Here is a 20,587-nt window from a genome sequence, read left to right as displayed (position 1 = left end):
AAATGACACCATTGTTGTGAGAAATAGCTTCCGTTCCGACCATCCGCCACGTGGTGCGGAGTTTGCCTGCCTTTCCGTTTTTTTTTGCCACCGTGTCCGACCACCATATGGCTGTTTGCCACCCGCCAGGCACGGGCACTGTACCATCGGAAGCGTCAGGACGGTCGGGCTGCGCGCTCTTGTTGATGGCGTCCACACGAACGGGCTCTCACACTCTCTCGACGTTACCCATTGCCCCGCCACCCCTACCCATATTCCCCTCCGGGCTGCCTACCTTCTCCTCCTTCTTCCGGTCTTTGGTCTTGCTTCAAGGCGAAGGCCGCGTGCCCACTCCTCCCAGAGCGACGTCGTCGACGGTACAATCACCTCACCACCATGAGAACCTTCTCGGACTCGTCGCCTGAGCTTGTCTCTGCTAGGACATCCTTGGACTCGTCCGACTTGAGCGACTTCTCCCTCATATCCCGCCTCGATGCATTGTCTCTGGGCGGTACTGCGGGTCTTGCCGCCCCTCATTCTCACTCTCGCTCGCAGCGCCGTCGCACAGCAGACAGCGCGGCCGATAGCGTCTCCCCATACGACTCGACCGATAGCGGCAGCAGCTATGAGATTATTGTTATCCCGGGGCCCGAGTCACGCGGTTTCGCCTCCAGTTCGACTTCGGTTGTTGCCGTCGCGAGCTCGACTTCAGCGCGGTCCCGGACTCTTTCCAGCGACTCGGAATCTGGTAGCTGCCTGACGCCTTCAGAGTTCAGCAGCAGCCTGCGGAGCGGCGGCACTGAGCGCCCTTCGACACTCTCACATCCATCTGGGGCTCGCCTCTCGTCTGTGCCGCATCACCGCTCGGCTGAAACCCCTCACACACGCTCCGTCTTGAGTGCGTCAGAGGCACAGCTCTCAATCGACAGGTGCGTCACTGCACACCCCCTGACCATGCACTGACGGGAAGCTTTCTGGCCGAGCCACAGGAATTCATGAGCGAGGCAGCCAACAAGCTGCGGCTGTGGCAGGCTCTCTGCATTGAAGTAAGCTTGCATCGTCTTCGGTTCAAGCTAACCATCAGCTGGGTCTCGTCGAACTTGAAGGCGCGCCACTGCCCGACCTGCCGCTCGGTGTGTCCACCTCGTCTCAAGATACCTCTCGGTCTGCAACGCCAACCCAGGATACCGCCCTGCCATCGTTACCCCAGAGCCTGACCCAGGCTCGGCGGTTGCTCAAGGAACGCGCACACGTCAACATCGTAGAATATCTCAAAGCCCGTGCAGACCCGGACCGACACGCAAAGCACGACGGCGAGGCGGCGGGCAAGTATGCCGACTTGGTCCACCCGTCTGCGTCGGCCATGATGAGGGAGGCCAGGCGCCAGCACAAGTTCTTGCCGGTTGGTAAGGCTAAAACGGAGTGGCTAGAGCCCCTCCTCAAGGACTTTGGCAACCGCCGCGCGCGAGCTGCGGCGTGACCGCTAGCAACAGCGCAAGGTGCACAAGGGTGGCGCGTGGATCCGATCTGTTGTAGTTTGTTGATATGTGACGATGTACTGCTCTGCGAGGATCCGTTTTGGCAGAGCCCTTTGAGTCGCGATGGAGGCGAGCCCACAATAGGAGCACACCAGTGCGCCAGTGCGCCAGTGCCATTGTCCAGACAAGTACACTGTCATAACATGACACAGGATCCGGCGAGACACAATGAGGCACCACCTCCGCTCTCGGTGAATTTTGGTTCCGCTGATGCTGGCCGCGATCGATCAGCCACTTGCCTGCCTCGTTTTCCGTGACGACACTCTTCCAACCCCCACATTCATCTCACACCCAGGTGCCCACCACCACCTCTTCCACCACCCTGTCTCGCCCACAGCAGCCGCTCCTAGAGCGTCTCTCAAAGCCGTCCAACACCATGGACGCCGGCAACGCTTCCTCAAGCAACGCCGCGGGGCCAAGTGGTGCTGCTTCTTCCGCTTCCGGAGGAGCTCCATCGTCCTCGAGTGTCACCGGCACCGGCTTCCGTATCGCCGGCTTTGGACAAAGAGACTCGACTGGATCCGGTGGTGGTGGAGGCGGCGGCGGCAGCGGCTTGCGCATCGCCGGTGCAGCTGCTCGTGCCGCTGCTGCGTCGGCGGCAAGCACCTCTGGCACATCTCCAACAAAGCGAATGATGTCTCCGAACAGGCTCACCAAGCTGCCCAAGCCCCCGACACACGCGCTGCCTCCTCCGCCACCGGGTGCGACTCTTCAGGCGCAGTTCTTCTCCCCACCGCACGGCGACCGGGACGAGTCGACGACGACGAGTAACAGCACAAAAGCCGGCTCGGGGCGCCCTCCCGTGAGGGACCCTCCACAGCGAGAAGCAAGAGACGGCGGAGGAAGCTACGGCCACGGCCACAGTCACGGCCACGCTCAGCCTCACGGTCGGTCGCCCCGCCGCAGTGACAGGCGTGACAACGGACCCGACCGCGAGCGACCTTACCGATCCATGCCAGCGCCCATGTACGATGAGCCCGGGCGATACGTCCCCGGTGGACCGCCCGACGATGGCCCTTCGTCCCGCCGCGAGCGCGACGACCGGTACCGTGGCGACCCGCGTGAACGTGACCGCCGCGACTATGACTATCGAGACGACCGCGACTCGTATCATGGGCGCTGGAGTCCGCCGCGCGGTGTGTCACCTCGCCGCGGAGGTCAAGGTGGCGGAGGAGCAGACTTTTACCACCCAGGCCCCGGCGGTGGTGGCCGCGGATACGACAACCGCGATGGAGGTCGAGATGGAAGGGATGTCCGCGATGGACGACTGCGCGATTCGCGAGACGACAGAGCTGGTCCGAGATACCACAGTCGCGATCGTGATCGCCGGCGGCCCGATGATGACCTGCGCGATGGGTCACAGCACCGTCCTGGAGGGTATGGCGGGGACAACAGGCGTGGTCCACGCCGCTCGCGCTCGCCAGTGCGCCCGAACGCTTCAGCGCTGTCTGCGACACCCTCAGAGCCCAAGATCAAAGAGGTCGCCGACGAGGCTGAAGAGGGCGAGATAGACGATGTGGAGCCATCTGCACCCCCTCCCCCGCCAGAAGGTCCGCCACCTCCAGCAACTCCCCCTCCCCCACCTCCACCAGACAGCGCACCACCTCCGCTTGACAACGCACCCCCTCCCCCACCGCCTTCAGGCTCAGAGCCACCCCCACCGCCGCCAGACTCGCCACAGAAGCAGCAAATCGTCGCGCCAAAGCCCAAGGCGGCGTACGTTCCCCGCCGTGGCAGTACAGGCGCGCACGCACCCAACCGCAACCTCCTCGAGCCTGTGACTCGCTCGTCCACCCCGGCCGGACAGCATTCGCAGAACCACGGTGGGCCCAAGCTGTTCCGCTTCCCGACCGCCGTCGAAGAAAAGGAGAGCCTCGGACGCCAGTTTATTGGCACCACTACCTTGGCTGCTTACGATATCGGCTCCAAGCTTGGCGAGGGTACTTTTGGTGTTGTCACCAAAGCGGTCGAGCTGGCTACGAAAAAGCCCGTGGCGCTCAAAAAACTCATCACGCACAACCCACGCGACGGTGTGAGCGTCACGACTGTCCGTGAGATTAAGATTCTCAAGCAGTTGCGACACCCGAATGTGGTCGAGCTGCTCGACATGGTTGTTGAAAGGAGTAAGTTGATAGCTGTATGACGGCTCAACTGACAATTCCAGAAATCCCCGGTGACCGTAATCACCGCGGCGAAGTGTTCATGGTCTTCCCCTATGCGGACCACGACCTGTGCGGCCTGCTTATGAACAAGGATTTCAAGATGAGTCACTCGGTTGCCAAGTTGCTCTTCCGCCAGATCCTCGATGGCCTGGCATACATGCACGGCAACAACATTATCCACCGCGACCTCAAGACGGCCAACATTCTCGTCACGCAAAAGGGTGGTGTGATGATTGCCGACTTTGGTCTTGCGCGCACACTCGGTGTGCTGCCCATGCCCAAGCACTCGCCACACGAGTATACCAACATGGTCGTCACCCGTTGGTACCGTGCGCCGGAGCTGCTCCTTGGAACGCAAGAGTACGGCACAGCCATTGACATTTGGTCCATGGGCTGTATCCTGGGAGAAATGTACCTCCGCGAGCCCATCTTTGCCGGCACGTCGGACCGCGACCAGCTTGTCAAGATCTTTTCGCGCGCCGGTGCGCCAAACCAGCAGTCGTGGCCTGGTTGGGACAAGCTGCCAGGCTTCCCCGACGCCAAGGGTCACCCATGGGACAAGACGCACCACGACACGTCGCTGCTCTTACTCGCGCGCAAGTGGCAGATGGACCGTTCGGGCGCCGACCTCATGATTGAGCTCCTGCGCATCGACCCGTCCAGGCGACCCACGGCCGAGAAGGCCCTCGACCACATCTGGTTCTGGACGGACCCGTTGCCTGCCAAGATTGGATCCATGCCCGTCGTCGAATCGAGTCACGAAATGACCACGCGCGAGCGCGAGCCCGCACCAGCCCCGCCAGCGTACCACCACCAGCGCCCGCCGCAGCACAGCCAGCCTCCAAACTGGACCAACCGTGGACCGCCCGGTGGTGGCCCCGTGCGCCCGCCATACGGCGGCGGCGGACCTGGCCAACGACCACCGACGGGTCTCCCCGGCATGCCCCACCCGGGCCAGCAGCAGCACATGCAGCGCCCGCCATTCGGCAACCAGCAGCAGCAACAGCAGTTTGGCGGCCGCCCACCCAACAACGGACCGTACGCGCCCAACACGTCTATGGGCCGGCCGGGCGGTCCCCCACCCTTCCGCCTCGCTCCAGGCGGACCAGGAGGCCCCGGTGGACCTCCAGGTGGTGGACCAGGCGGTCGCGGTCCGCCCGCGCCATTCAAGTTGGCTGGCGGGATGCGTGCTGCGGGACCGAGCTTCCACGGTGGTGGTGGTGGAGGTGGGCCTCCGCCGATGGGTATGGGCGGACCACCGAACATGGGGATGGGCATGGGCATGGGAGGACCTCCAGGCATGGGCATGGGTATGGGCGGGCCACCTGGGATGGGCGGGCCTCCGATGAAGCGCGGCGGCGGCGGCGGAGGCGACGAGTATCGCCACGACAAGCGGCCACGGTACGAGGGCCGCGATGCGTCGTTACCGTACTGAGATGAGTGTGTGTGAGAGAGTGAGAGCAGGCAGGGAGTCATCTACATAAGTCACAATGTCATGGATTGTTGTCCAAGGATCGACGTGGGTCTGTACCACGACGCATGGTAGTGACTGTCGCGATCGTGGCGCCTGGAGACGAGCGCTATGGCAACATGGCGACCAGGCACTCTCGGCACACTGTATGGACTGGCTGACGACCCGCACGGCCGATGCTCGCAATGTAGGATGCACGAGCTCATGTCGAGTTGAGATCTACCAGTCCAAGCCATGAACCAAACTCGGGTTCACTACTGGATCGCTGGATCGCCGTGTACCTTCGCGCGGCGTTTTATGGCTGCCACGGCCCTCGGATCGGCCGCAAGCCCCACAGCCAAGCCAAGGCTTTTGTCGTCTTGAATGTGACGCGCCTTGCGCCACGGCGCACCCAGCACGGCCAGCACGCGCTGGACGTTTGGGCTGGGCTGGCGTCGTTTTTCACCTTATGTGGCCAAACCCATGCGTCTTTGCATCTCGGTTTGTCAACTCGGAGATCGCAGATAACAGGCAATGTCTGCCCCTGCTCGAGAGATCTGGACTGTTTGTATGGCATGGGGAGAGAATCGTTTGGTGGAATCCAGACGACGACTCGGCCCAGGTCAGGGCTGGGGTGGATGGGGTGTTGATTTGGCTGTGGTGTGTTTTGAGGGCCACGAAACGCGGCTGGGCGTTGTTGTTATGGTTCCTGAGTGATACCGCCCCATCAAACGCTGGCTGGCAGGGACCCCCGTTTACGATTTCCCTCTCCCTGCATTTCCAGGTGGCCAGGTGTGCAGGTGGCCAGCTGGTGCTGACGGCCGCAGCTGCCTGTGCTGCCTGTGCGCCTGTGCCCAGACGCGCGGCTGGCCGCTGCTGGCATGCATGGCATATGGGGGGAGGTGGTGGTGGCCGTGGTTGTGTCTGAGTGGTGGCATCTTGATTAGGCCGGTCCCTAGCCCCAATCCGCTTCCCCCCCCATAACCCCTGTTTCCACTTGCCAACACTCTCTTTCCTTGTCTGTTTTCACTCCTTCTCACAACAACCCTCTCACACCACACCCACGCTCCTTTTATTTCTCCCAGCCAGCCATGGGTGAGTCTTCTGCTGTGCACCATCCGTCCCACCCTTGGCCCGCAGCACACCACAGCACGCGCGCCTGTCATTAGAGCATTAGCCCTGCACACCAAAATCCCCGCAGCGTGCACGCCCGCAGCCTGGCGCGTGAAAAGTTCAGGGCAGCCAGACAGCCGAGTGCGCTTGCACTTGCACACACCACTACACGCTGGTACGCTGGCGAGATGACCATCGCGGCGCACGGGCATCAGAGCTGAGAGGACGATCGGAGTCGAGTGTGTGCTGCGATGAGGATACCCAAGAGAGAAAAGAGAGACGCGCGCCCGCGACTTGCGACTGCGCGTAGGCCTGTTTGGCATGTTCTGGCCGTTCTGGATTCGGGTGCCCGGGTGGTTCCAACCTAGAGGCTCCAGGAGCAGAATTTGGATCCTGGTATAGCAGTCAACATCATCGCAGGGGGCAAGCTGTTAGCTGGCTTTGCTTTGCTCTCCACTCTCCACTCTCCACTCTCCACTCTCCACACACAGACACACTCTTTCCGCTTGCACCCCGTCCTCATCGCTTCTCACTCGCTCCCCAACGACTCCTTCTTGCGGCCAGCCCGCTCACTCCGTCACTCCCATCCTTCCTTCCTTCCTCCTTCCCTTCGCCTCTTCACTTCGACATCGTTTTCGCTGACATGTCGTCTCCCAACGCTCCCGCCTCTGCCGCCTCTTCCGTCGCAGCCTCTGTTTCTGATACCGCTGCCGTTGGAACCTCGGCGACCGCCGGCACCTCCGCCCCGGCGGTGACCAGCGCGTCCCCGTCAACGACTGCGGAGCCCTCGTCATCGACCTCCGTCGAGGACACGTCGTCGGCTGTGCCCACGACCTCAGCTGAGCCTACCACTTCTGCCGAGCCCACTACCTCGGCCACTTCTGAACTGCCTACCACGTCGTCGACCTCGTCAACGACCACCAGCGAGCTCCCCTCGTCAACAGAGGCCGCTAGCTCTACTTCGGACCGTACCACATCGGCGGCTCCCACGTCCGCGACCGAGCAGACCACCTCTGCAAAGGTCGTCACGTCAGCCAGCGTTGTGGAGACCACGGACGGCACATCGGTTCGTCAGTCCACCATTTATTCTATTGTGACCGAGACATCAACTGGCAAGACCAGCGCCACCTCGGCTGCCTCGTCCAGCAGTGTGGGCCAAAAGTCCAACACTGGCGCTATTGTCGGTGGTGTTATTGGTGGTGTTATCGGCGCTGCCGTCCTCGCTGCTGTCCTCTGGTTCCTCTGCGTCAAGCGCAGGAAGCGCCCCGATGCGTTTGACGACAAGATGTTTGACCCTCACCACTCGATTCGCCACTCTCAGGCCGACCCGCTCGACCACCTCACGCCCACCACTCCCAACATGGGCATGCTCGTTGACGAGAGCAAGATCGATGCCTTCCCTTATGAGGAGCCCATGAACCAGCACGACCTGCAAATGCACCAGATGCAGCAGGCGCACGCCATGGAGATGGACCCGCACGCCATGGAGATGGGCGAGCACGCCTACGACCCGTACGCGCACGCCCCCACGCAGCAGATGCAGATGCAGATGCCCGACGCTCGCAACTACATGGGCTCGTACAACTCGTTTGCCGACTCGCCTTACGCGCCTGCCGCCGCCTTCGCTGGCGTCGGTGCGGCTGGCGCCACCGCTGCGTACAACGAGGCCGAGTACGCTCCTCAGACCGATTACACCAGCGACCCGTACGCCGCCGCTCCCCCCGGCGGCATGTCGGCTGCCGCTGCGGCCAAGCACCGTGAGGGCCAGATGGAGCGCGACCGCGCCCTGTCTCCCGAGTCCACCTACGACGTTGGCAGCTCGCGCACAAGGAGTGCCCAGTCCCACTACGACGACGCTCTGAGCCACCAGGACCACGGTGCTTCCCCCACCGGTGGCCAGCTGAGCCAGATCAACGAGATCCCCCCCGTGTGAGTGTTTGGGCCAAACCTGTCTACGCAAGCCGCCGGCTAAGCGGCGTCTGCGTTCCTGTTTTCCCTCGCCGCCGCGTGCTGACCCTGTTTAGCTACCACGCGATCTCCCACCAGTAGAGTCCGTGAACCGAGGACACATCCTCGCGAGGGGAGGTAGAAAGAAGGAGTCGAGGCCGGCCGGAGCAGCAGTGGCGCAGTGGGAGGTGATCGGAAACCAACGGATATCGCCACAAGCACCCGCAATATACAATACCACCGACGCGCTGCGCGCGAGAGACAATACACATCCACACCCATCATCCCACGTCGACATTTTAAACACACACACCCCATGACGTTATTAATGTGTACTGCCCGCAGCCCGCGAGCCGCCTCCGCGTGTGCCAGAATAGCCAGCTGCGGCTGTGCGAGCGTCCACCGCCTGCGGAGCGCGCTCCCGGGTCATCCAAAACTGCAACGCACGAGGCTTATTTACAACGTCCTTTATAGGCCATGAATACAGTAGACTAGAAAGCAAGGCCACGGTTGCGTCCAAGGTGCGCCGCGGGCGAGAGGGAGAGTGGCGTTCATTCATGTGAGCGGCGCTCCTATCAAAGGGCGCGCGTGTCCCTACAGCGTCTGTGTTCGTGAGCAATATCAGGGCCATACATTTGGCAAGCTTGTCAGACCTGCCCAGGAGCTGGAGAGGGACGAGAGCAGATCGCCATGTCGTGTCCAACGAGCCGAGGGTGTCTAGGAGCCAAGAGTGCCAAAAGTGCTGGCCAGGAGAGCACGACCCCGGTGCTCCTGCGGGACCCACGAATGCGGGCGAAAGCATAAGAGTACCGCCGGGGTAGCCCCGCTACACTACAGGCCGTAGAGAGAAGGAATGCGGGTGCTTCACAAGACGCATTGGCTGAACGCAACAATGTCGAACACGCGCATATGTGACTCTTTCGAGTGTAAGACATTATCGCGTTCTATTCATGTGCCCATGTATTACCTGCTCTGGCAGTGCGACGACGGCCCCGACCACATGGATAGCAAAGAAACCGCGTGTGCGCCCGAAACCCAAATTGGACGCGTTTTGGTCCACTCTCGACGCGTCAAACCGCGGTGTGGCATCCGAGGGTGCCATGGGCGTCATGGTTTGGTGCTGCCTCAAGCCAAAATAATCCAACCCACGCGGTAAGACGCGTGTAGAATCTTGGGACCTGGGACATGCTGTGTGTCTCTGTGCGACAAACGACACGGTGGCTCTACTGCGTGCACTGCTTGCTGCCTGACATCATCCCATATCTCCACACCGTCCAGCCAAACCCCTTAAACAAGGGGGACCAGATACAAACATCCGCCAATGGCAGCGGCCCCCCCTTCCCAGTCGAGTCCGGCCAGCGGCCCCGGATAATCTCCACCAACCTCCACCCACTCTGTCGACTCCATGTCGACTCGGTCCGGACTTTGAACGACACAGTCGATCCTCTATTTGGACTTTTGTCGCCAACTCTTCTCAACCCTTTCCTCCATTCCTCACACTTCCATCCTCCCACAAGCAGTCACCATGCCCATCCTCGGCCTCAAGTCTAACGGCCCTGCCACCCCCGCCCACTTTGCGCTGGAGCCCCTTGTCCGCCCCAACATCCTCACGCTCGTGCCGTACCGTGCCGCGCGCGATGACTACTCGGACGGTGTGCTGCTCGACGCCAACGAGAATGCGTACGGCCCTTCGCTCCCTTCGCACACCGCTACGGATGCCACACCTGGCGCGTCGGCGCTCGCACTCATGAATGAAAAGGAGATTGCGTCGCTCAACCGCTACCCTTCGCCGACGCACGACGACCTCAAGCGCCGTATCGCATCCATGCGCGGCCTCCCTTCCGAGGACTGGGTCTTCCTCGGTGTCGGCTCTGACGAGGTCATTGACATGCTTTATCGCGTCCTCTGTGTGCCTGCCAAGGACAAGGTGTTGACCACCCCGCCCACCTACGGCATGTACGCCGTGTCCGCCCAGATCAACGACGTTGGTGTGGTCAAGGTCCCTCTTATCACCGAGGGCGGTGCGTTCCAGCTTGACGAGAAGGCGGTGAGTAAAAACAGGTGTCTTGGGCGTCTCAGGACCTGCACGTCGTTGGCGACCTTTGGTGCCCCCATTGCGATCTTCCGTGCTGACACTGTCAGATGGACGAGGCGTTCAAGGCCAACCCCGACCTGAAGATGCTCTTCATCTGCTCGCCCGGTAACCCTACCGGCACTCTCATCCCGCTTGACGTGATCAAGCGCGTCGCCGAGAACACGCTGTTCAAGGGCGTCATCGTCGTCGACGAGGCATATATCGACTTTGCCCCCGAGGGCACCAGTGCCGTGGAGCTCGTTCAGCAGTACGCCAACATTTGCGTGTCGCAGACCATGTCCAAGTCGTTTGGCCTCGCCGCCATTCGCTTGGGCTACCTGCTGGCCTCGCCCGAGCTCGTTCAGATCCTCACAAACGCAAAGGCGCCGTACAACGTGTCGCTGCCAACTGCGTCGCTCGGCCTTGCCGCCGTGTCCGACGAGGGCCGGGCCGTCATGGCTCGCAACACCATCACGCTTAACGCCAACCGCACCAAGCTCATTGCCGACCTGCAGCAGCTGCCCTCCATCGGCCGCGTTCTCGGCGGCAACGACGCCAACTTCATCCTTGCCGAGGTCCTCGACGCCCCCGGCGGCAAGCCCAGCAACCCCCGCGCCGTCTCGGTGTACAAGCAGATGGCCGAGACCAAGGGTGTGGTCGTGCGCTTCCGCGGAGGCGAGATTGGCTGTGAGGGCTGCCTGCGTATCACCATCGGTACCGAGACTGAGTGCGCGACCGCCATCGCAAGGTTGGCCGAGCTGCTGGCGTAGATTCCGTTTTAGAATAATGCAGCTCCTAATGTTCGACCAGTGGGATGTGGGGGGGACGATCGTGGAGAACCATCGTCTCTATTGTCTGTCTTGCTGAAACGCCGTTGGCCGTTGACCTGACCCGCTGACACTCATGCCTCTCAACATCCTGGTTCAGTTCCGTTGGCAGCTGACCAAGTGGTCGGACGGCCTGGCGCCGGAGCGGGCGCAACACGCTCGCGGCAGCCTGGCGGCAGATGTTACAGGCCGATCCTCGAGGCATCGGCGGAAGGGGCCAGATAAACCCCCCTCCCCCATGCGGTATCTGCGCCCTGTGAGAAACCAACAATGGCATGCTGTCGGTGGTGTACGAGTTCTCCAAGATCCCTCTCTATGTGTTTCTCCGTGATCCTGGGCCTGGGACCCTTGAGAAACCAACAACGCTACACCAAAGATGGTGTAGAAGACGTCTAGGATCTAGGATGCTCTCTATGTTTTTCTTTCAAGTATGCAGCCTGGGACCTGGGCCCCCCGAGAAACAAACAACGGCATGCCAAAGATGGTGTAGACGCCGTCTGGGATGCTCTCTATGTGTTTCTTGAAGTATGCGGCCTGGGCATGGGCCCATCGAGAAACCAACAACGGCATGCCAAATATGGTGTAGACGCCGTCTAGGATGTTCTCTATGTGTTTCTCCTTGGCCGTCCTTACAGTATCCAGTCCTGGGCCTGGCCCCCCTCGAGAAACCAACAAGGCCATGCTGCCGATGGTGTAGGAGTTCTCCAGGATCCCTCTCTATGTGTTTCCCCTTGCTCGTCCTTACAGTGTCAAGATGCTGGTCCTGGCCCCCCTCGAGAAACCAACAACGCCATACCAACGAAGGTGTAGAAGCGCTGCAGGGTGCCCTCTATGTGTTTCTCGAGTATGAGGCCCTGTAACGCCCCGCCCAACGATCCAACGAGATACACGTAACGCGTATAAATCCATCTTTGTCTGGGGGGCGCAACTTGTCGTAGTGTGTTTCCCGATAGCGGCACTCGCTGTAACCACTCTTACCCGTGATGCATGAAAGGGTGCCGCTTCATCCCGCCTGGTTAATAGCCAGTGGATTGCTTACGATTGCTTGTGCGCACTACGGCAGCTCACACCGGACGCTAGGAAGCCGCTGATGAACTACAAAACAGACTTTCCACGACAAAGGACGCAAGCAGCAGGCTGTTGTTGAACTTTGTCAAATCACCAAGCAATTGTGGGATGCTGCATTTCGTATGAGATGAACGAGGCAAGGCTAAAGCACACTGCATGCCACTCATTCTCCCGCACGAGAATGTCGCCCAGCAGGCGGCTGAGGCGATTCTACGCCTCGACAGCGAGCACTTCGAGCAACACTGCCCCCAAGATACACGTAGCGCTTGGGTGGAGGAGGGACTGGCACGCCAGCATAGCCTCGTGACATATTACCCGTTCTTACCCCACCATCGTCCGTCCAAGCGCACAGGTTCTTCCCCACTGACGCACCGGCCTCCCACCCTCCTCCGACACCTATCTGACACTCTTGGGGGCGCAAAACAGCAAGCCTATGGGGCCAAAAGACGTTGATCCTTGCCTGAGAGGAGATTCGAACTCCCGACCCTCTGTTTTGTGACTCCCCAGGAGGGACATACAAGACAGAAATTCTAACCAAAACTAAACTACCCAGGCCAGGCGTTCGTTTCCCTAGTTGAGGTCCTAAAAGCACATACACGCGCGCACAGATCGCCATCCCCAGGTGTGGATACGGTGGGGACATGTTTAAAGTGCTATAAACAATACACAGTGCTCCTCTTCCGTCTTCAATCCACCGTGTCTCTCATCATCATGGCGTACGAGGCGCATGGCGAAACTCCCGAAAATTGTTCAGAAATTGGGCCGAATATTCAACCTTCCTTGAGCGCCTTTCATTCCGGGTTTGCAGCACGCAGCACATATCAATTGCATCAACATATCAAGGCAACACTAGAAAATTGTTCGTTGTTCTTTGCATAGCGGTCGCTCAAAGCTGCAGAAACACCCCAAAGAGCGAAGACTCGGTGTGGCCACGGCCTGGGTTGATGGGCAACACCCCCTAAAAATCCAGCTCAGGCGGTCGCAGCAACAGGGCCAGCCTGCTGCTCATGTTCGCCGACACCCAACCAGTCAGGGAGGTTGTTGAGGTCGGCAAAGGTGGTGGCACCGGCCTCCACGGCATACTGTGCCCATTCCATTATGCTGTCGATGTTCGCATCGGTGACTGGGACCGAGTGTTTGGTGAGGAGTTTGATAAGCTGTAGCGAAATCTGGTGCATCCTGACCACCGCGTCCTCGTGTAGCGGGGCACTGGGTGAGGCCGTGGATGCCGCGAGAAGGGCCAACATACGCTCCTCAGTCATGGCTTGTGGAGACGGGGTGGCAGAGCGGGAGGAGCCGTGGACAGAGGGGTGTGGGCTGATTGGCCGAAAGACCGGGTCCTGGTCGACTGAAGGGTGGAGTGAGCCGGCTGGGGAGTGTCTCTGCTTCACAGACGCAGCAGGCGTCGGTCGAGTCACGCTGCGCGCCGATCCCGCGGAGCGAGTCGAGTTGGCACGGCTATGAGGACGCGAGTTGCCAGGCTGCAGCAGCTGCTCGGCGGGGTGCAGGGTTGTCGGCGCGTCCTTTTTGTGGAAACTCGATAAACTGCCACGACCCGAGGGGAGGTGGGAGGAAGCAGAGCGCGAGTGACGGGAAGACCGGTGTGACCTGTTGTCCGTAGCGTTGTCGCTGGCGACCGTGCCATGCCTTTTGTGTGGCGTAGGAAGCTGAAGGACGACGTTTGGACCACCGGTACTCGCCGCCTCGGATGAGATGGGTCTGGGACGAGGGGATCGGGCAGTGTGGGGGTCAACATGGACGTTGCTGTCTGCTTTGTTGTCCGGTGGCGTGCCGGCGATAGAAGACTTGCGGGAGTGTCTCTGGCTAGAGGTGGCGGTGGCAACCCTGGAGGAAGGGCGGAGGCCATTAGGCGTGGAAGGGAGCGGCTTGTCAGACGCAGATGGAGCGGTGGAAACTCGAGCGGACCAGCTCGAGGCACCCGGGGCAACCTTGGCTTTGACAGGGACGGCCTTGTAGGCGGACAACTTTGAGGTAGCACTGCCGCGATGCGAGTAGTGGCTACCACCGTTGGAGGAACGTGATACTTCTTGGAACCGCGAGGGGTCAACGACGGGGGCGAGGGTGTGACGTTGTTGCTCTTCCTCCCACTGACGACGATCATGGCTCATTTGGACATAAGGCTGGTACCGGTGGTTTGTCTCTAGCGCTGTGGGACTTCCGAGGAGCTCCTTGTCGCGCCGGCGGTCATCCATCGAGCCCATGACGTCGGTGACGATGTATTCGTCCGAAGGACCACGGATGCACCGCTCAGCCTTGCCGAGGGTCATGGGGCGCTCGGGCGGCCATTCTTCCGAGTTGGGACCATATCCAGAGCCCGAGGTGGTGAGTAACTGGGTGTTATCACTGTCAAAGTTGAGGTAATCACGATTGGCGCTGGGCGGATGGTAGTCGGGAGGTCCCGGGGGCTGCAGCCATGTAGTACCTGGTATTGACGGGGAATAGGGGACATAGCTGTGGGGCAGTGTGATAGGACCTGCCTGGAGCTTGGGACGGCGCTGTTCAGCTGCCAAGTGGCGACGCTCAGCAGAGATCTTCTCAACCAGGAGCTTTCTCAGGCTGATGCCGCGGAGCTTGCGATGGGTGTCGGCAGCGAGGATGTACGCGGCCAGCTCGGCGAACACGGTGTCGGCAGAGTTACCAGACTTGCCAAACCAGTCGGGTACAGCAAGTTCCTCGAGGAACTCTTCAAAGAGTAGACGTGCACGATCGGCGGCAATATCAGGCTCCGGCAGCGGGTTGGGAGACCGCTTCATCTCGGGAAAGGGAAAGGGAAAGGGGACCTTGATGGGAACGGCTTGGCTGGACGTGCTGCGAGGCACTTGACTCTTTGTTGCATTTGTGGCTGTTGGTGGTGGCGCGCGACGAGAAGGCGGATGAGACGGCTGGTAGGGAGCCTTGGAAGGTGGAATCTTGGGTCCCTCTCGCCCAGACGGCTTGCGCTTGTTTAAGAACGGAGCAGCGAGGCCGATGGTCTTGTTGTAGAAGCGGAATTGCCCTTTCCTCTCGTCAAGGAGCGTTCGAATGTGCCTCACCACCAGCCAAGTGGGATAGTCTTCACACAGGCGACGGTCATTCTCCCATTTGCGAGTAACGAGATCCTTCTCGCCAAGAAGGCCGCGGGTGTGAATATCGGTGATTTGGCGCACATGCTGTGCCGCCGTAGAACCGGGGCCTTCCATCTGGAGAAAGGCCGACTCGTACATGTTGCCAATCAGGGCCACAAGTTCGGCGAAGCGGTTGTACTGCTCAATCTTGTTCTCGGAAGTAAGGATGTCTTCGTTGAGAGTTGTGTAGCCATTCTGAAAGGCCGCATAGTCGGTGATGACGCCCATAGAGGCTGTAAAGTCGTTGAGACCATTGGCGCTGCCATACGCCTGGAAGAACTCTGTCATGTCCTTTGCGAAAAGCTTGAGAGGATGGTAGTCGGGCAGCTCACTTGCCGGCAGCGGGTCGAGGGACCGTGGCCCATGGGCTGTGGTGGCGGTCATGGTCGACGATGTGTGGAGAATAATGCGGTGGGAATGATGGATGAAGAGTGAAGTGGCGATGTGGCAAATTGAACCTGTACGGTGCTTTGTGGTGATGTGGGATGCGTGTGTATGTGGTTGTGTGTCTTCTTTTGAGAACGCGAGGAGATCTCGTCTACCGCGTTTGGGGGTGGGTGGGCCGTGCGGCACGCTGTCATCGTTTGTTGTCACCAGAGGCCTGAGGCTGAAGGAGGCGTTGAGCGCTGGTGCCTTGAACTACTCGCATCAAAGACAATCCGGCTTTAGCCAGAACAACATTGTCCCCAGGTGTCGCCGACCTCGTACCCCAGGCTCGTAGGGGCTGCAGCTTCATCCACATCAGAAGATAGGGTTGCACACACGTCCCAGCCTCGTGTTTCCTTTGGTTTCATTAAGCATCGCAGAGACGCTGTAGTGGCATTTGCATGTTGGGGTATGAGATCTGGCCTTCGTTCGGGTCTGTCGGGGAATGCCACCATCCTCGTCCGAAAATCACACATCCCCTTACACTGTGTATGCAGAACATGTGCAGTGCTTCTTTACCACTAGCTGGCCGCTGGCCGCTGGCCGATGGGCGTTCCCCTCAACCTTAGTGCACGTATGGGCAAATGGCCGGCACCACGTCCATGTCCTGTGGCGGTGCAAGTCAGACATACACACACGCCATGGGACGCCAACGTGTTGCCAGTAGGACAATGCCACCAATGCTTCTTTCCCCGGCGTCAATACACATTTTCACACCGACGTTGGCGACAGAGATGGCCTCGTGCCCTCAAAGTTGTCAGCAAATCCAGCTTCCCCGCTTCGCAATGCAGTCAGTCAGTGGGTCAGCTCCCAGACCTTAGTAGCAAGAGCCCAACGGAGTCGCATTTCAAGATTCTTGTGTCGTTATCGTTATCTAATTGTTTATGCTCGTACGCTCACACCCGTGCCGCCACCTCACTTCTTGATGGCCTTCTTGGGATTCTTCTCATACTTGTCGCACCACTTGGCCCAGCCGCCGGCCGCCTTGACCATTGTGGTGCTCAGGTCCTTTTCGACCTGGCTACGCTCCCACTTTTCGTCTTCCCAGTTCTGGTTCTCCCACTTGCCCGACGACTCCCACCCGATCGCCTCGAGCACAGTGTGCGCCGAGGGGACGCGGGGGTGGGAACGGAAGCGGTCGTGGTCTTCGGCCACGCACTTGTCGTGCAGGAACTCGGTGAGGACGGCAGCACGCTCCGAGGGCTGGACGACGAGCTTGAGCGAGTCCTCGCCCGACGACGCGAGACGCTTGGTGACGGACCGCGCAGTCTTGGCGCCCTTGTACGAGGCTGCGGCCCACACGGCGTCGACCTCGAGGGCACCGCCAAACACCCATCCGACAAACATGAGTGCCCAGTCGAGCGCGGCGGTGACGGGCAGCAGACCCGTGGCAATCACGGCGTCGCGCTGGGCCTTGGACTTGGTGCGCAGGATCGAGTTGACGAATTCCGTGCGGATCTGGTCCTCGGTCAGGCCCATGTCGGGAGGGTAGATGAGAACCATCTCCTCGAGCTTGACTGTTGCGCGCTCGGGAGCGGCGTCGACCTGAGGGTGGTCATCGTCGAGCCTGAGGGCAGCAGTCTCGGCGGCGAGAGGGGTCTCCGAGGAAGGGATGACAGCGTCGGGAGCAGCAGCCTTGGCGTCAGAGGAGCGGCGGGCTGGGAGGCTCGGTGCTTCGTGGTGGGGAGGGAAGACGACAGGAGCAGGCGCCTGGGGCACCTCGGTGTAGGCTGGGAGCTCCTCACCAGCGCGGGCAGACGACGCCTCGGCGGCCGCTTCCGCAGCCTTGGATGTATAAGCAGTTTCCGCAGGCAGCGTGGGCGTTGGCGCGATAACGGGCTGCGGCGCAGGAGTGGTCGCAGGCGGCGTCGACGCTGCCAGGCTGGGCACGGAAGCACCAGAGTCCTTGCGGCCGCCAATATGCTTGTCGCCGTCTGTAGGCACACGTGTGAGGAAGTCGAGGTCGGCAGACGTGACGTGCGAGACACCCCAGTCGACACCGCGGGTCACTTTAGCCTTGATGCCGTGCCACGACAGGACCTTGTGGTTGGACGTGTGTGCCGCGCGCACCTCCTCTTGCCACTTGCGCTGAATCTTTCCCGTGGTACCCTCCTTCTCGCCCTCGGAGGGACGCATAAGAGGCGGGGGAGGCGGTGTGTAGATCAAGAAACGGATAGGGGCGGGTGGGACGTCGGCGGTCAAGGCTGGAGTGGGGAAGGGCACGATGTAGGCGATGAGCTTGTGTGGGTCGCGAATGAACGAGTCGGCCTCAGGCGGTGCGCGCACCCCGGGGTCCACACGCGCGAGCGGGTCTGGAGCGTCAACGGCGGCGGGAGGGGCGATGATACGCGGACATGTGGGGAGGGTAGGCGGAGGCGTGGACATGTCGGGCGCGGGGGGCAAACGGTGTCTGGCAGCGCTGGTGGGTGTGCCAGGCGTCGGCGGTGTTCCCGGTGCGCTGGGAGTGGTGGGGCGCGGTGGGAGCTGGGGAGGGGCTTTGAGGTCGGACATGAGAGATGGAGTGTTCAAGAAAGATGAGTTGTGCTGGCGACTAGAAGAAGTGGTGGAGTGGCGTCTGCGGAAAGCACAGCTTGGACCGCTACGACGGGTCGATCGATCGTCAGGGGTTTATCCGAGAACACGCGTCGCGCGTAGATGGGAAGTGCTATTCCAGTCGCTTGCCAAGCGCTGCAGAGGAGCACACGTTCTAAAAATCTAAAACGCTGTGTACTCCGCAGCCAACGCAGTTGCAATGAGAAGCCATGTATTGAATTGCTTGTTGAAGGCCGAGATACGAGGGGCACAGAGGAGATTTTGGAGGACACGGACAGGTGACGTCAACACTGGCAACCACATTCCCCCAAGCCAACCACCTGCATGCATCCTCTGAGGCTCATACAAGAAGGGATGGCGAGAGAGAGAGGACAGCTGCTTTATGGCATCGCCTCTGGCGCCATGTTATATGGATGGATGGACAGAGCGTTACCGCCGCCGCGGGCAGGTCCCGCAGCTCGCAGCTCGTGTAACTCCACGCCACCACCCTAGACGAGTCTTGACAAACAAAGATGCGTCATTGCCACCTTGTCGTTGGGAGTCTTGAGTCATTCACGATGTTCTTGTGGCCCATGAACGGCCCACACCTCACACGTGTCACATTCAAACCCACCGTTCCGAAGTAACTGGCTGGAACCGAGTTGTTATCGCACGCCATAGGCGCTGATGACGACTATTTGTCCGGCTTCCGAATATTTATCTTTTCGGACGAGGTCGGGTGGAGGTGGTCCACCACTGGGCCACTGACTGATATTTTGTGTCTTGCCTCCATCCGGTCTCTCTTGTTCAACATTTTACACTACCCATACTCTCTCCAGCTCCTTACAGCACCTAGATCACAGAGCCGCCCGATTACTCTGGCACCTCGAAACACTGCAAGCTCGTGATCATCATGGACGCGTTGACACCCCCACAAGTCACCGAGTGTGGGTATCTCGTGCCGTCGCTCGCTCGGCTCGCTGGTCGGCAGCTGTCTGCCTCAGACTATCCTCCCATAACTGACATGTCAGACTTCATCGCACTGGGCCAAACCAAGGCTCGCCAAGCCTACCTCGTTACGTTTTTCAAGTCATGGCAAGCAGGGTGGATGGTGAGTTGCGAGTTGCCTTCCCTTCCTTCCTTCCCTCCTTCCACGCGGGACGCCTGGCTTTCATCCTCCACCAGGAAAGCCACAAAAGCCATCTGCACTCGCGCCATAATGGAAATGGTGTAAGATCGCCGCACAGACAGCTTACAATCCTCCAGCTCGGCTTTGGCGCCATGCTCGTCCAGCTCATCCAGGCCGGCTCGCCGACCTTGAAGGCCGACAATCCCGCGCTGCTCACTTTGATAGCCGCATTCTTCTTCCCCGTCGGCCTCCTCATGCTCGTCTTGACGGGCAACGAGCTGCTCACCGCCCACCTCAGTGCGTCCTCCCCACCAGCTCCACATCTCTTGTACTTGCAGCTGACCTTCACGCGCCAGTGTTCATGCCCATGGCGGCGCTCCGCGGTAAAATCAAGGTCTGGGCGGTCCTCGTCAACTGGCTCATTGTCCTGTTTGGCAACCTGGCCGGCGCGCTGTGCTACGTCGCGTTTATGGGTAAGCTGGGTTGTTTGTCCCCGTGAAATACCACAGCTGACACCACCTCCCCCCTCTCACCACCCCGCAGCGCACTACTCGGGCCTGTACACTCCCGCCTTGCAGACGTTTTCCCAGACCGTCGCCGTCGCCAAGACGTCGGAAGGGTGGGCGGCATGCGTCCTCCGCTCGATCGGCTGCAACTTTCTCGTGTGCACAGCCGTGTGGCTTGGCGCGAGCGCGCGCGAGGTGTCCAGCAAGATCCTCGCCATCCACTTCCCGACCATGCTGTTTGTGTTTCTCGGGTTTGAGCATGTTATCGTGTACGTAAAAGCGTAAAAGCGGTGAAAGCGTACTCCAGCTGGATGACTCTTACGGTTCCGAGCTGACGCCGCCGCAGGAACATGTACTACATCCCCATGGGCATGCTCAACGGCGCCGACGTCTCGGCCGCACGGTACATTGCGCAGAGCCTCGTCCCGTCCTTTATCGGCAACTGTGAGCTTCGCCCTCCTCGTCTGTGCGAGGTTACAAGCTGACGAAAAACAAACAGTGATCGGCGGCTGTCTCCTCGGTATCCCCATGGTGCTCTTCCACGCGCCGCCCGAGCTCGACCTGCCCCTCCCGCTCTTCCTGCGCGCGCGACCCAAACAAGGGGACGAGGAGGAAGACGTCGTCAAGCGAGACGGAGAGGCTGCAGTGTCACGGGAGGGCAGCACGCGGACCCTGTAGCGCACGCCCAACGCGGCTGACACCTCTCTTTTT

General features: G+C 60.5%; 7 protein-coding genes and 1 non-coding gene across 8 annotated transcripts; 5 read left to right on the top strand and 3 right to left on the bottom strand.

Annotated features, from left to right (window-relative positions):
• Nucleotides 1-375: 375 nt before the first annotated feature.
• EHS24_005742 (uncharacterized protein) lies at nucleotides 376-1,459 on the top strand (the record flags this gene model as incomplete). Its single annotated transcript, XM_028621228.1, has 3 exons — nucleotides 376-908; nucleotides 950-1,025; nucleotides 1,064-1,459. The coding sequence occupies 3 exons, from the start codon at nucleotides 376-378 to the stop codon at nucleotides 1,457-1,459; spliced, it is 1,005 nt and encodes a 334-aa protein (XP_028477680.1).
• Nucleotides 1,460-1,893: 434 nt separating this feature from the next.
• BUR1 (serine/threonine protein kinase, CMGC, CDC2/CDK sub) lies at nucleotides 1,894-5,114 on the top strand (the record flags this gene model as incomplete). The annotated part of the gene is made up of 2 exons (XM_028621227.1): nucleotides 1,894-3,640; nucleotides 3,682-5,114. 2 exons carry the CDS (start codon nucleotides 1,894-1,896, stop codon nucleotides 5,112-5,114), a joined length of 3,180 nt encoding a protein of 1,059 aa, XP_028477679.1.
• Nucleotides 5,115-6,885: 1,771 nt separating this feature from the next.
• On the top strand, nucleotides 6,886-8,175 carry EHS24_005740 (uncharacterized protein; the record flags this gene model as incomplete). Its single annotated transcript, XM_028621226.1, has 1 exon — nucleotides 6,886-8,175. One exon carries the CDS (start codon nucleotides 6,886-6,888, stop codon nucleotides 8,173-8,175), a length of 1,290 nt encoding a protein of 429 aa, XP_028477678.1.
• A 1,539-nt stretch (nucleotides 8,176-9,714) lies between these two features.
• On the top strand, nucleotides 9,715-11,033 carry HIS5 (histidinol-phosphate transaminase; the record flags this gene model as incomplete). Its single annotated transcript, XM_028621225.1, has 2 exons — nucleotides 9,715-10,236; nucleotides 10,332-11,033. 2 exons carry the CDS (start codon nucleotides 9,715-9,717, stop codon nucleotides 11,031-11,033), a joined length of 1,224 nt encoding a protein of 407 aa, XP_028477677.1.
• A 1,582-nt stretch (nucleotides 11,034-12,615) lies between these two features.
• On the bottom strand, nucleotides 12,616-12,713 carry EHS24_005738. Its single transcript has one exon. It is a non-coding gene; the product is annotated as a tRNA-Thr (tRNA).
• A 416-nt stretch (nucleotides 12,714-13,129) lies between these two features.
• On the bottom strand, nucleotides 13,130-15,667 carry EHS24_005737 (uncharacterized protein; the record flags this gene model as incomplete). Its single annotated transcript, XM_028621224.1, has 1 exon — nucleotides 13,130-15,667. One exon carries the CDS (start codon nucleotides 15,665-15,667, stop codon nucleotides 13,130-13,132), a length of 2,538 nt encoding a protein of 845 aa, XP_028477676.1.
• Nucleotides 15,668-16,624: 957 nt separating this feature from the next.
• EHS24_005736 (uncharacterized protein) lies at nucleotides 16,625-18,220 on the bottom strand (the record flags this gene model as incomplete). Its single annotated transcript, XM_028621223.1, has 1 exon — nucleotides 16,625-18,220. The coding sequence occupies one exon, from the start codon at nucleotides 18,218-18,220 to the stop codon at nucleotides 16,625-16,627; it is 1,596 nt and encodes a 531-aa protein (XP_028477675.1).
• Nucleotides 18,221-19,154: 934 nt separating this feature from the next.
• On the top strand, nucleotides 19,155-20,554 carry EHS24_005735 (uncharacterized protein; the record flags this gene model as incomplete). Its single annotated transcript, XM_028621222.1, has 7 exons — nucleotides 19,155-19,188; nucleotides 19,273-19,352; nucleotides 19,508-19,667; nucleotides 19,727-19,843; nucleotides 19,914-20,145; nucleotides 20,223-20,320; nucleotides 20,376-20,554. 7 exons carry the CDS (start codon nucleotides 19,155-19,157, stop codon nucleotides 20,552-20,554), a joined length of 900 nt encoding a protein of 299 aa, XP_028477674.1.
• Between the last annotated feature and the right edge of the window lie 33 nt (nucleotides 20,555-20,587).

Source organism: Apiotrichum porosum (assembly GCF_003942205.1).
Source record: "Apiotrichum porosum strain DSM 27194 chromosome Unknown scaffold_3, whole genome shotgun sequence".
In the NCBI taxonomy this organism is placed as follows: domain Eukaryota; kingdom Fungi; phylum Basidiomycota; class Tremellomycetes; order Trichosporonales; family Trichosporonaceae; genus Apiotrichum; species Apiotrichum porosum.
Note: the sequence above shows the minus strand (reverse complement) of the source record. Positions and strands in the feature narration are given on the sequence as shown.